General features: G+C 39.8%; 1 protein-coding gene across 3 annotated transcripts; it reads left to right on the forward strand.

Moving 5' to 3' along the window:
• Positions 1-475: 475 nt before the first annotated feature.
• LOC111965053 (T-cell differentiation antigen CD6-like) lies at positions 476-11,936 on the forward strand. Of its 3 annotated transcripts, none has more exons than XM_070443965.1 (14): positions 476-546; positions 651-757; positions 1,864-1,944; positions 3,116-3,415; positions 3,691-4,005; positions 6,802-6,861; positions 7,004-7,150; positions 7,652-7,765; positions 7,892-8,008; positions 8,151-8,297; positions 8,534-8,617; positions 8,768-8,902; positions 9,104-9,205; positions 11,786-11,936. In XM_070443965.1, the coding sequence occupies exons 2-14, from the start codon at positions 706-708 to the stop codon at positions 11,926-11,928; spliced, it is 1,797 nt and encodes a 598-aa protein (XP_070300066.1). In that variant the 5' UTR covers positions 476-546; positions 651-705; the 3' UTR covers positions 11,929-11,936. The 3 variants fall into 3 exon arrangements, with proteins under 3 accessions (XP_070300066.1, XP_070300067.1, XP_070300068.1); XM_070443966.1 differs by having other exon boundaries at positions 7,007-7,150; XM_070443967.1 differs by lacking the exon at positions 7,892-8,008.
• Positions 11,937-12,484: the final 548 nt, after the last annotated feature.

Consider the following 12,484-nt stretch of genomic DNA (forward strand, 5'->3'; position numbering starts at 1 on the left):
CCACAGAGACAAACTGATATCTTTCCGACTGATAAGATCTAAACCAGGCCAGAACTTGTCCGTGTAGACCAATTTGGGTTTCCAATCTCTCCAAAAGAATGTGGTGATCAATGGTATCAAAAGCAGCACTAAGGTCTAGGAGCACGAGGACAGATGCAGAGCCTCGGTCTGACGCCATGTATTATTGTGTTCTCATGAATCCTCAAACAGAGTTATTTGGGTCCAATTCATTTTACATGCACCTCTTTATCAACATAAGGAGATAATAGTAATTTGGGTAAGCCTCTTTTAAATTGCATATGAATTTGAGTTTGTTTGTTTATTCAACCTTTTTTGAGTGTTGTGTTGGGAGGTTAAAATTAGTTGTTGAGGGTGTTAGCCAACAATTGAACATCTTGTAGTTGTGTTTAACACAGTGGGTGTATCTCACAGCCAGTCTATGTGTCTGAGAAAGTAGTGTGCTCTGCAGACAGAAGCCTATTTGATATTGTGTCAAAGACGATGCTCATGGAAACCACAAGTTGCAGCAGTGCAAACAGAAATAGAGTGAGTACACAAGTTCTGACATATAGCACACTGCTTGATTCATGATAAGATCAGTAACGTGCATTATTTCTCATTTGATTGTTATTAATATTAAAAGAACAAAGTTGTTTCTGTTGAGGAGTATGCTCAAAGGACCCCGGCCTGACTGTTTTCTGGGAGATGGAACTGTTCAGGACGGCAATACTTCTGCCAGTTCTGGTCCTCTCTCAAGGTAACACAGTTTAATCTAATATTTCTGCTTAGATTGTATTCAGTTCTATTATCTTCAGCGGCTCTTTTGATGGAAAGTATGACGGTTGTACTCTATGTACATCAAACACAGCATCAAATGTATTTTAGAATTGTTTGTATGAATACTAAAGATATGCACATCAAAATAGTTGGCAGTGGAGTCACATTTGCTTTTTTATTATGCTTCTACATCACCATATTTTTTAATTCATTTCTGTTTGCTTCTTATTCATGTCTGAATAAACAAGTGCATGGCGTTTCATTCTACTTGTTGACAGCACGTGTTGGTGTGTTCAAGCAAATAATAAAATATTCATACATAAAGGGTCTGACCGTAGTGATGCCAATTAGGTGTAGGCTAAATGCTGCATAATCTTACAGAGGATTACTTTACTTGCCAAAGCAAGGAGTTTACTGCAACAGCCAATACGATTCATCGAACAATAGCTAGCTAAAATTCAAAGACTGCTTGACGCAACATAAAAGTGCAGGGAATTGAAATCAACCAACCATAGTAAACAATGATTGGCTGAAGCGTAATAGTTTTTGTATGAATCACTAATTTGTCACAGAGTGATACATAAACAAAGTGATAGTTCAAAATGCATTGCTTTCTGAGGAGAGCTGTGACATGGGTTAAAGCATGAACAAAATATTATTTTGCTTCACAAAGATGATGCATGATCTGCATTGATTAATTCAACAATGAGCCACAGATGTTATTAATTGAATACCCATCTAACAACTAAATTGACCAATTGAGGCAGTTGATAATAGCTGTTATGAAAACCAGTGTAAATATAGTGATTTAAGGACTCCATATTATATCCTTCTAATTGAACTATTGTGTAGCCACCTTGAAATACCACCAACAGACAGTTTACAAAATGAAAAAGATTATTCTGATTAGAGCCAAATTCAATAACTTTTTTGTGATGTACTGCTGCGTGCCCTGGGCTTCATATAGCATTAACACAAAGTAGGCTGAAATAACTGATTGGACAGCGGCATGAATATTCCCATCTATGCATAACTACAATAATTTATCATTTATTTTAGTTTAGTTTGTTGTTTGTCATATTTCAGCCTTTCTAAATAAAGACCACTCTGTTCCGGGGAACTTCTCTGGGTCGAGAGAGACTGATGAGCAGAAGACATCCAATCTAAGTGAGTTCCAATTTTATTTAAATGGTTGGTATTATGCTAAAAAGATCCTCAGAACCCGAGCCTCCAATCAAGCTTTATTTGGTCCGGAGGCCACTGCAATCTACATCGATCTTACTCTCTGAATACCACCCCCCCCCATTCCTTCCTAAACCCCAAATTCCAATCCCTCGTGCCCATCCAGTCAAATTGCTAGGTGCTAAAATAGAGGGATGAATGGGTAAGGTGTCTGTGTGCTTCTTAGAGGGAGGAGACACAACCTCAAGCAACAATCCTGCAGAGAACTTGATTGCTCACAAGCCATTATACTGAGATCGAAATGAGATGAGGCAAAGGCTTTTTTTTTTTTACTATAATGATACAGGTCACCAGCAATTAAGCCATAGTGAGAGGATATTTTCATTGTTCTGAGGGTGATGATGATGCGTGATGATGATGGGAGGAACATCCCACACAAACATGCTCTCTCTAACACACAAACATACAATTAAAATAAGAAAATAATGGGTCAATTGTCATTCGTGTCATAGAGGATATCAAATGGTCCAGTGGATTCAGATTTTTAAGAAAAATACTATCAATCAGTTATTCAGTTATAATCATACTACACTAACCTGGTTTTCATTCTCTATTTGTTGAACCTAAAAAATAAAAAAGATTTAACCTTTATTTAACCAGGTAGGCTAGTTGAGAACAAGTTCTCATTTACAACTGCGACCTGGCCAAGATAAAGCAAAGCAGTTCGACACATAACAACACAGAGTTACATGAAGTGCAATTCCACCACCTTTAAACAGGGAAAAAAGTGAAGACTGAAGAGTGAAATGTAGTACCAAAGGCTCCTGTGTCCATTGGTTTGAAACTACTGTGAGTATTTGGTCCAGTGGTGTTTCTGGAATCAGGTTGGTCGACTTCAGTGTCCCCCTTCGAATTCACCACCCTGTGACATTTCCACAGGACATGACTCACAGGATGTGGTTGCTCTGCTGAACGTCTGCAAAGAGCACAGCAACCGATAGGCCAACAAACAGCTAGGCCATTCAATGTGTCTGGGTATGTGTGTGTATTATGCTGTATAACATGTACTGTACATGTGGCTACACTACATGGGGAAATATAAACAGTCATCTGTATTTCACTCTCATATTGATTCTGCATCTCTTCATCCCTCCAGCCATATCTCACCCCCCCAGGCTATCTCAGCACTGCTCTGGGGTTGTCGAGGTGCTCCATCAAGGGCTGTGGAGGCCAGTGACCTTTGACCTTGGGTCTGCAGAGTGGGCCAAAGTGGTGGAGGACATATGTACCAACCTGAGCTGCGGGGCAGTGTACGAGCGCAGACAGAATGGCACAGCTACATTAAACTACTCCAGCTCAACGTGTCTGAGCCAGTGTGTCTACAGAGACCTACTGGTGGAGAACTGTACAGAGCTCTCATACACAGACTGCTCTAACCTGACTGAGATAATCTGTGGTAAGACCCTCATTGCAAAGCTTATGCTTGGATCGGCACAATTTATCTTGAGCAACCACAAACACGTTGTTGCAGTAACGCCTGCAAATTGCATGCAATGGAAAGCCATCATATGGGTTGCTCTCCAAGTGTTTTGTGGACGCTTTGCAACAAGTTCCTCCTTTCAGCACGCTTCCATTTTCAAGCTGCTTTTTAATGATCCTGAGTGAGGCCCAGCTTCTATCGAGGTTAWCTGATGATCTATGAACTGATTGGTTGATCTGTCCATTCCTCAGGGCACCAGGCCGTGCGATTGGCTGGAGGCTCACACCACTGTGARGGACGGGTGGAGTTGTGGAGAGAGGAAAAATGGGGAACGGTGTGTGACGATAGTTGGGACCTGAGAGATGGGGGCGTGGTCTGTGCTCAATTGGGCTGTGGCTCTGCCCTAAATGTGAGCGGGCAGGACGGGTCCTTTGAAGCGGGTGTTGGYCWGGTTCTCTTAGAYGAGGTGAACTGTGGRGGGAGCGAGAGGAACCTATGGGAGTGTCCCTCCATGGGGACAGTCAACGACTGTGGACACAAAGAGGACGCTGCAGTGGTTTGTTCAGGTAAGCCTGCAGCTATAATATTATCATTGTCAGTTACTGTATTCACAATCATGTCATTTAAAAATGACATTTTAAACGTGAATGGAAGCTAAGTTGTGTTGTAACATAGTGTTTGTATATTCTCCTTAGATTGGTCTGAATATGGATAGTGCAGTAATAACATGTAAAACACATTACCATGATTGAACATCCGGTGTCTTGGTGGCGAACCAAGTCCCCATCATCTTAGCGCTGATTTTCAGCACGCTAAACGCTGTCGACAATCAGGGTTCTGATGATTGCGAATCAAGAATGATTTGGCTCGTGATCTTATCAGTGTGTCTGAATGGATAGCACTCAGAGTCTCAGTCACACTCAGCACTGATACTGACGAACAAGCTTCAAATCCACCTACAGTAATGCAGCGATCAGGTGATGTGAGAGGTCATAAGCCGAAAAGAGACAGCTGCTTTGCATATTAATTATTGTTATTTTCATTAACGGGAAGGGAAAAAAAGAAACACACAGGCAACACAAAAACACACAGGCCTAAGTAATGCATGTCACTCAGAAAGTAGACAAACCATGTCAATAGCACGTCGCAACAGCTCTGTCTGAGGAAGACCCTCAATGAAAGATGTTCAACCTGGGAGCCAAGTTCAAGAGTTCCTTGGTGAGAAAACATCCAAACGGCCTTGATCTCAACATGACAACAGTTGTTCGCCACTTCCATGGGTTTTAAATCTTGTATCTAAATGACATTTTTTTTGTTGACCATGTTTTTTTGTTGTTGTTCTTTTATAATTATTTATTACAAAAAACACAAGGAAGGGGTAACATTAAAGTATTAGAACATGAAGGACAAACAATACAGCATCAAGACACTATCAAACATGTGTCAGTCTTTCCGCAACAGAGCCATCCTTATGTGTGAGGGTGCGTGTGCATGATAGTGATATAAAATATGTCATAGTTTCCTTTTTCATGATCACAATCTTCTGAAACCAGAACCCTCCAAGATCCCCCCACAGTTCCCCAATAGCTGTCCTTTAACCATTCGAGACCCCTCCCACAGCCCCCCAGAAGAAAAATAAAATAAATAATAAATCCATTCCCCACCCCCAAGAACCCCCCAATGCACCAACAACCAAGATAACTAAAGAGAAAAAAGGAAAAGACAGAAGAAAACAGCAAGCAACAATGCAAATATATATATTTTTTATATTAAATTTAAAACAAAGGACATAAAGAACAACTGAAATCATAACAGCAATGCCTACTTTATATGTTTGTGTGATTGTCTGGCATTATTACATGTATGTGTGTGTTCTTGTATGTGTTTATTTGTGTATATGCATGTGTACAAACACCTGCAAGGCATCAGCCTCAGGCAAACCGACATTAGTTGTAAAAACACTGGCACTTAGTGTCATTCAAATGTACTTTTATTATGTTTTATTTAGACTTTTTTTCCCTTTATCTTTTGACCATCATTCTCTCTCTCACCCAGCAACTCCACTCCCACTTGTCTCCAATTCCACATACCAACCCTCAGCTTCCCTCAGCCCATCCCATCCGTCCTTCGTGTTTCTACGCAACACATATCTTTCAACTATGCTATGATGTTTAACGTACAATTTCAATCTATCTAATCGAATAGAATCTACAGATTGCGTGTTGAAGATAAATACTTTTACTAAGTATATTATTAATTGACTGACCCGGTCTCTCCAGATCTCCTAACAGTACTATTTCTAGGATCAGTTTTAGATCAATGCTATGCATTTTCAGCCATTCCTGAACCTGAGACCAGAAACAAACTACCTGAGGGCAATACCAAAATAAATGGTCTATTGTTGGTGGCAAGAATTCTATATAACAATTTTAGCTGTAAAGCACAAAGTCTTGAATCTTGCGTTGTTTTATATATCAACTCATACACCCTGTACCATGGAATCGGTACATCAAAAATCTCTTCCCAACTATTTTGCAATCTGTATGGCACAGTTGTCAACATCCTGGTCCTCAAATGAAACTGGTATACTTTCTTATTTATGCTATTTTTATTCCTCCGCCAGAGATTTATATATCAAGCTATTCTTGAATATGGGTTGTCTCATCAATTATTCCATGCCTATTTCTAGAAAATATTTACTTATTTTAGAATATTTTCTCCTTTATATTGGGCAGACAGACCAGTTCCCTACCTCCTCCCACTGCCACCCGCCTCCTCCATTTTTGGGGCAATGCTGTAATCAATTGGTTGTACTCTTGGATTGAGCAGACCTTCCCGTACAATTCTGATAACTCCACGAAGGACATAACTCTACCATTCCAATTTACAATATAATTTAAGAACAAAATACCCTTTTCAAACATCTTTCCCATAAATATAGGTATTTTATCAACCAGCACATTTGTTGACCATGTTTCCGATTAATTTCGAACACCTCAAGTGATAGTTAATTATGTAGGCCTACTCAAAAGGCTACATCCATCAATCTGTGAGTCCTACACATTTCAAGTACATTTTTTAAGTAAAAACACACACATTCCTTGCAGTAATTGCCAAATGATTGACTGCAATGTCTAACTTTTGAATAAGAGTCAGATATTGGTTCAGTAGATCATTAGATACACAGATGGACAAACACAACTCCTCTTGGATTTTACATTTTTGAGCAAATGTTTTTTTAAACAAACCTTTTCCCCGTCTTTCAAACAAGAGTGCCTTGAACACTCAGGAGAAGTGAGCCATGCATCTCTTATACATTCTAGTTCTCTAACACCTCTAGGACTTTTCCATTTCCCTGACAGGAATTCCATCTCAACCAGGCAACGAGACAGCAGAACAGAACACCCAGACTTCAACCACAGGTACATTCAATAGATGCTGACACACATGACCCTCCATSTGTGTAATAATACAMCAAGAGTGYCTGCTCTGCTCATATGAACATGTCAAGAAGAATTTGTTATCTAGTCTGTACTCTGCACTATGATTTGTTCTTGTTTCCAGCAGGCTCAGTTCTACTAGTCACCAGTGCAGAGAGCTGGTCCTCTCCTCCCACAGCTGCTGTCTGGGGCTGCATCGCATTGTCTATAGCCCTCCTCCTCACACTCCTCTCCAATGCTTCACTCTTCCTGTCTTACAGGAGGAGAGCTGGTGAGTCATCGTTTTTCTCTCTCTTTCATTGCCTCATACTCAACTGTCACTCTTCCCATTTGTTCACACCAGAACAACAAACATGCTATCATCAATGAGCAGTAATTAACACTGAGAAATTGCTTTGTCTGAAGGGTATTACATATTCTTCTCAATGGTATGATAATACAACAACACAACGCAATGTGATTCAATACAGTACACAAAGGAAATCACCCAACTGGAACAGTATGCATACCACTGGGTTGGTTGATTGCTCATTAACGAGTCCCACCACCAGTGTTGTTTTCACACCAACTTAAAAAAGCAGCACATTTTATTTCACAGGGATGATAATGCTTTGAATATGTGTCATATGTGACGGTGGTCTAATTAAAATATTTAATTGGTTTTGAGATGTATTGTCCTTATTTTCTTGTCCAACATCAAAGGCCAACAAATCTATTATCCTAGCTTCGGTAAAGAGAAGTTTCAAAGGCAAAACTTTCCCTTCATTACTAGCACTTCTGGTTCACCAAAGACAAGATGGACGTCTGCTGTCCATCCAGTCTCAACACACTGACCGAGGGGAGAGAGTCAACCTCCTCACAGTCACCACAGACACAGCTGATTACAGTGAGTTCCTACCGATGCACTTGTCATCTCTGTGCCCTTTAGTTACTTGCAATTTCAGGAAATGTCTTATTAGTTCAAGTGTCCCATTTGTCAGAATACATTTTCTCTATGTGGCCTTTCATGCAGCTCCACAGTACCTTTCCCAACAACCCTCTCAGAATGACACCGACGCCTTGTGTGACTCTGACTATGAAAACTATGACTTCAATGACCAACCCTCTGTTGCCATGGCTACTGCACTTGGTCAGTTCATCTTCATAGTTTTGGATAAATAGTGCAATTCTAAAAGAAAAAAGATGGGAAGTGACACATGGCTATTAAGGGAGAAAGTGGTCCAAGGACTTGCTCACAGTGCCAACCAAATGTTCTTTTATGTTTTCATTAGTCAGGGTCCTTGACAATGGAGTAAGCACAAGCAGAGAGCCATGGGAAACCACGCAGACAGCAGAGACTTCTGACGCTCCTGAGAAATATAATATTATTGCTGAGACAATCAACGGCATTGAGAGAAAAAACCCTGCCACCCAAAGTCGTAAGTTACTGTCGGGTTGAGTGAACCAGATTTTTACCATGATCATATTGTGTCCATGTCCGACAGGTTTCTTCTAAGGACATAATGTCCACTTAAAATCTGAGACTTTTCTACAACCGTTTGCAGGACAAGGAATCAGAAAAGTTATAATTTGCTGAAACTTGCCATGGTGACAGAAAAGTTGAATAAGAGCCCTATTGTAACATACTAACACTAACAACCATTTGTATGTCCAGTGCATTCGCTGGTGTCATCCAGCACRTCTTCTGGGGAATGCTATGAGAACATTGAGACACAGGGGAAGGAGCTGCTAGACTCAGGTCAGTTTAAAATGCTCAACGACAAATGCTGCAAAAAATAAAATAATTGTAGTCCAAAAATGCTTTTGTGGAGTCAGTCAGTGCATCTATGAAATCCATTCTCATTAATCAACGATAACAGAGTAACTGTGTGGAATGCTAACCACCCAGGTCCAGATTTGAGAGAAACTGCCCTCACAGACTTGATCTGTGGAAGAGAGCCATCCTTGGGATCGAGTAGTAGTACATCATCAGGGGAATCCTACTACAACGTGGGGATGGCAGTGGAACAGCATCTACAGTCAGGTCCGTTCAAGTCAAAATCAGGGGAACAACAACACACAATTCATCTGGCTGTGTCTAAACACTGAATGGGGTAGACACAACAGCAAAGGCTTTTTGCACTACAGAACAGTACATGAAAGTATTGTCTTGAAAGTTTTTGGGAGAAAATATGTAGATTCGTAATTACTTCACAGGGAGCACATTTTCACATTTTCTCCTCAGAGAACACCTATACACATTCCCCTGTGCAATCAACCAGTACACACCAGGATCAGCAACAGCCTGTGAACAGTAACTGCCACCTACTGAGCAGTCAAAATCAAGGTACCTGATACATTTCTGATGAGTCTGTGCATGTGTGTTTCAAAGGTGGACAGAATTTCCATTGAACCGTGTAATGTTCCCTGCAGAGACTAATTCTCAGTCTCCTTGCTGGTGTCATATTGTGTTTCAAAACCTGCCAAATTAATTTGACGCCACCGGTGTAATCCCTGAAAGAAACAGAACAAATCATATTCAAAGGTTTCTCTAAGTTTATAAGCCAATGTGATTTCAAGTTGTGTCAAAACTAAATTCAAAGAACTAAGGTAGTCTGACAGATGGAGCCATTGGGTATGGGGCATAAACATCTGTGAGGATTTAAATTGTACTTAATTCCTTTAGTTTTCGCCAGATTTACTATCACAGTGAATAATGGAAAGGGTAGTATTTCTGGCAGGCACATGCTTGAATCCAACAGAGGGAGGGAGAGAGAGCGGAAGAGACTGTCCTCATTCAGATGGAGGAAATTGCCTGGCTCTGTTTTTCACTCTAATCTGCCATTAAGCTACGGAGAGCTACACCTCAGAATGACAGAGTCAATTAGATTACAGACACTAATACCCTTTATAGACAGACTTTACGGCATTTTGCCTGTCATTTTTTTATTATCTGGCAATGTTTTTTAGAACCCAATTCACACAGTCCCATTTTTACCACATTCTTGCCGGGATAAGCCTTTTATATCTCCCGTGCACATGCCGGCATAATTAGGAGTGGGAGTAGATGTGGGTGGATGTCTGTTTTAATAAATAAATAAAATATACACCATCACAAAGAAATCCATAATGAATTAGCTTTTTGGCAGGTCCTAAGAAACATTATAGGACCAATACAATTTATTTTCAAAATAATAGAATGGCATATTTTGAGTTTAATGATGTTACTGGTCTGTGCAGCCGATATGCTACATGGCTGTGCCATGCATATAAAATCAAGTTATTTTGTTCATTAAACAGACAAGACACTTGGGCTACACTGATCACAGTCAACACACATATATTTTGTAGTAGGCTGAGAATATAATGAAATATAACAGAATAAAATACATCATATTTTTCCCACACAACTTGCGTCACAGCAACGTGTGGAAGTGCTGTCATATAAAAAAAAGAGTGATTTTGAAACAGAGCCCAAGGCAAGCCCATGCTTTTTTGATCCATGTTTCATCTCTTTTCTACCCTCACTCCACTTTGATAGGGAGTAGGCGTAGGGTCTTACATTGAGAGTATCTTCATCATGATACTGATAGAGAATAATAGCAATCTATATTTTCAAAAGCATGAGTCTCCTGTTCATATTTCACCTCTGCAGGCTTTTGGAGTTGCCTATACGCTATTGAGCATAATAATAGGCCTTCGCTTGATTTAAGGTACATTATTGCATGCTAAATGTTTCTAATCAGTGATAGATGAGCAAACAAATAGACGAGTTACCACCTCTACTTATTTGCCCAGCCAGAGAATTAACCAAATATACAGATGGAGATTCAGTGAAACAAAATCACATTGACAAGTCACAGGCTTTCAGTTGGGAGTAGGCCTAGGCTGCTATGCGACTGTGAGTGAAGAGGAATATTTTTCTCTGCTCATATAGTAGTAATTAAGGCCTAGTTCACTAATTCTGATTTGTATGAATTATTTATGACTTAATTTCAATTTATTAGGGGGTGCTGCAGCACCCTCATTTCATCTATTTGCTGTGGCTATGCCGTTAATGCAAAGGGGTGATTAAAATGTTCAAACATTGATGCATTACGATTAAGGGTAGGTTCCCTTGAGAAAGATTAAGCCTAGTCCTTGACATAAAGGCATGTTCAATGGCGGCACCAAGTACCTGTATTCCCCTACACGGATCACAACTGTGCAGTAGATTCTAGAGTCATGTACTGTCTGTAATGTTCATTGCCTTCATAAAGTAGTCATACCCTTTGACTTATTCCACTTTGTTACAGTCTGAATTCAAAATGGATAAAACAAATTAAAAACACATACCCCATAATGACAAAAGTGAAAACATGTTTTTAGAAATATTTGAATTTTAATTATGAATGATCCCTTAGTGGTTTCCTTCCTCTTCCACAACTGAGTAGGAAGGATGTATCTTTGTAGAGACTGGGTATATTGATACACCATCCAAAGTGTAAGGAAAAACTTTACTATGCTCAAAGGGATATTCCATGTGTGCTTTTTTATTTTTACCCATCTACCAATAGGTGCCCTTCTTTACGAGGCAATGGAAAACCTTGAATTTCTTTGTGGTTGAATCGGTTTGAAGTTCACTGCTTACAGATAATTGTATGTGTGGGGTACAGAGATGAGGTAGTCATTCAAAAATCATGTTGAACACTATTATTGCACATAGTGTCTACAAACATAATTCCACTTTGACATTATAGGGTATTGTGTGTAGGCCAGTGACACAAAATCTAAATTTAATCCATTTTAAATTCAGGCTGTGTAACAACAAAATATGGAAAAAGTCAATTGGTGTAAATACTTTCTGAAGGTATTGTAGATGCAAATTGCTTAAAACATGTAGCCTATTGTGGATGTATGTAAATGGTAATGTGAGTCTTTTATACAGATGATTCAAGCAGCTCATCTTCCTCTGAGCTTTATGAGAACATAGAAGTCCAAGATGAAGAGGGGATTGGTGATGTTACCGTGAAAGAAGACCCGGACCAGTCTCTTTCTGACAGTGACTACGATGACATAACAAATTACTAGCATTTCATCAAACATAGCAGTGAAGTGAGAACTATAAAACAGAGTCATTTACATTTTAGCAGATGCTATTATCCAGAAAGACATACAGGAGCAATTAAGTTTAATTGCCTTGCTCAAGGGCACAGACAGATTAATTTCCACCTCGTTAGCGTGGGGATTCAAACCAGCGACCTTTCGGTTACTGGCCCAACGGTCTTCACCCCCTTCGCTTCTCCACTGCACAGAATGACCAGCATTGTGAACAAACAGCACTGTCACTGATATTGATTCATATGGTGACCTGAGCCACACAAAGCACAGTCAATCAAACTTTTTAAACTTGAAATTCAATTGTGTTAATATTATCAAGGAGAAAAGCAACAAAAATTAAGTGCATACAACATTAATTCAACTATGACTTGATGTGAATAGCCTAGTGTATAAACGCATATGCAGATGTTTTGTACATAATATGAGCACGTTTTGCAATCCAAAATATCTACTTCTGACCGGGCTATCACAACAAATGAATGTCTTTGGAAGTTAAGCTTATTTTTGGGGGGGGGGGGGGGTTCCC

Source organism: Salvelinus sp. IW2-2015, linkage group LG6.1 (assembly GCF_002910315.2).
Source record: "Salvelinus sp. IW2-2015 linkage group LG6.1, ASM291031v2, whole genome shotgun sequence".
Taxonomy (NCBI): Eukaryota; Metazoa; Chordata; class Actinopteri; order Salmoniformes; family Salmonidae; genus Salvelinus; species Salvelinus sp. IW2-2015.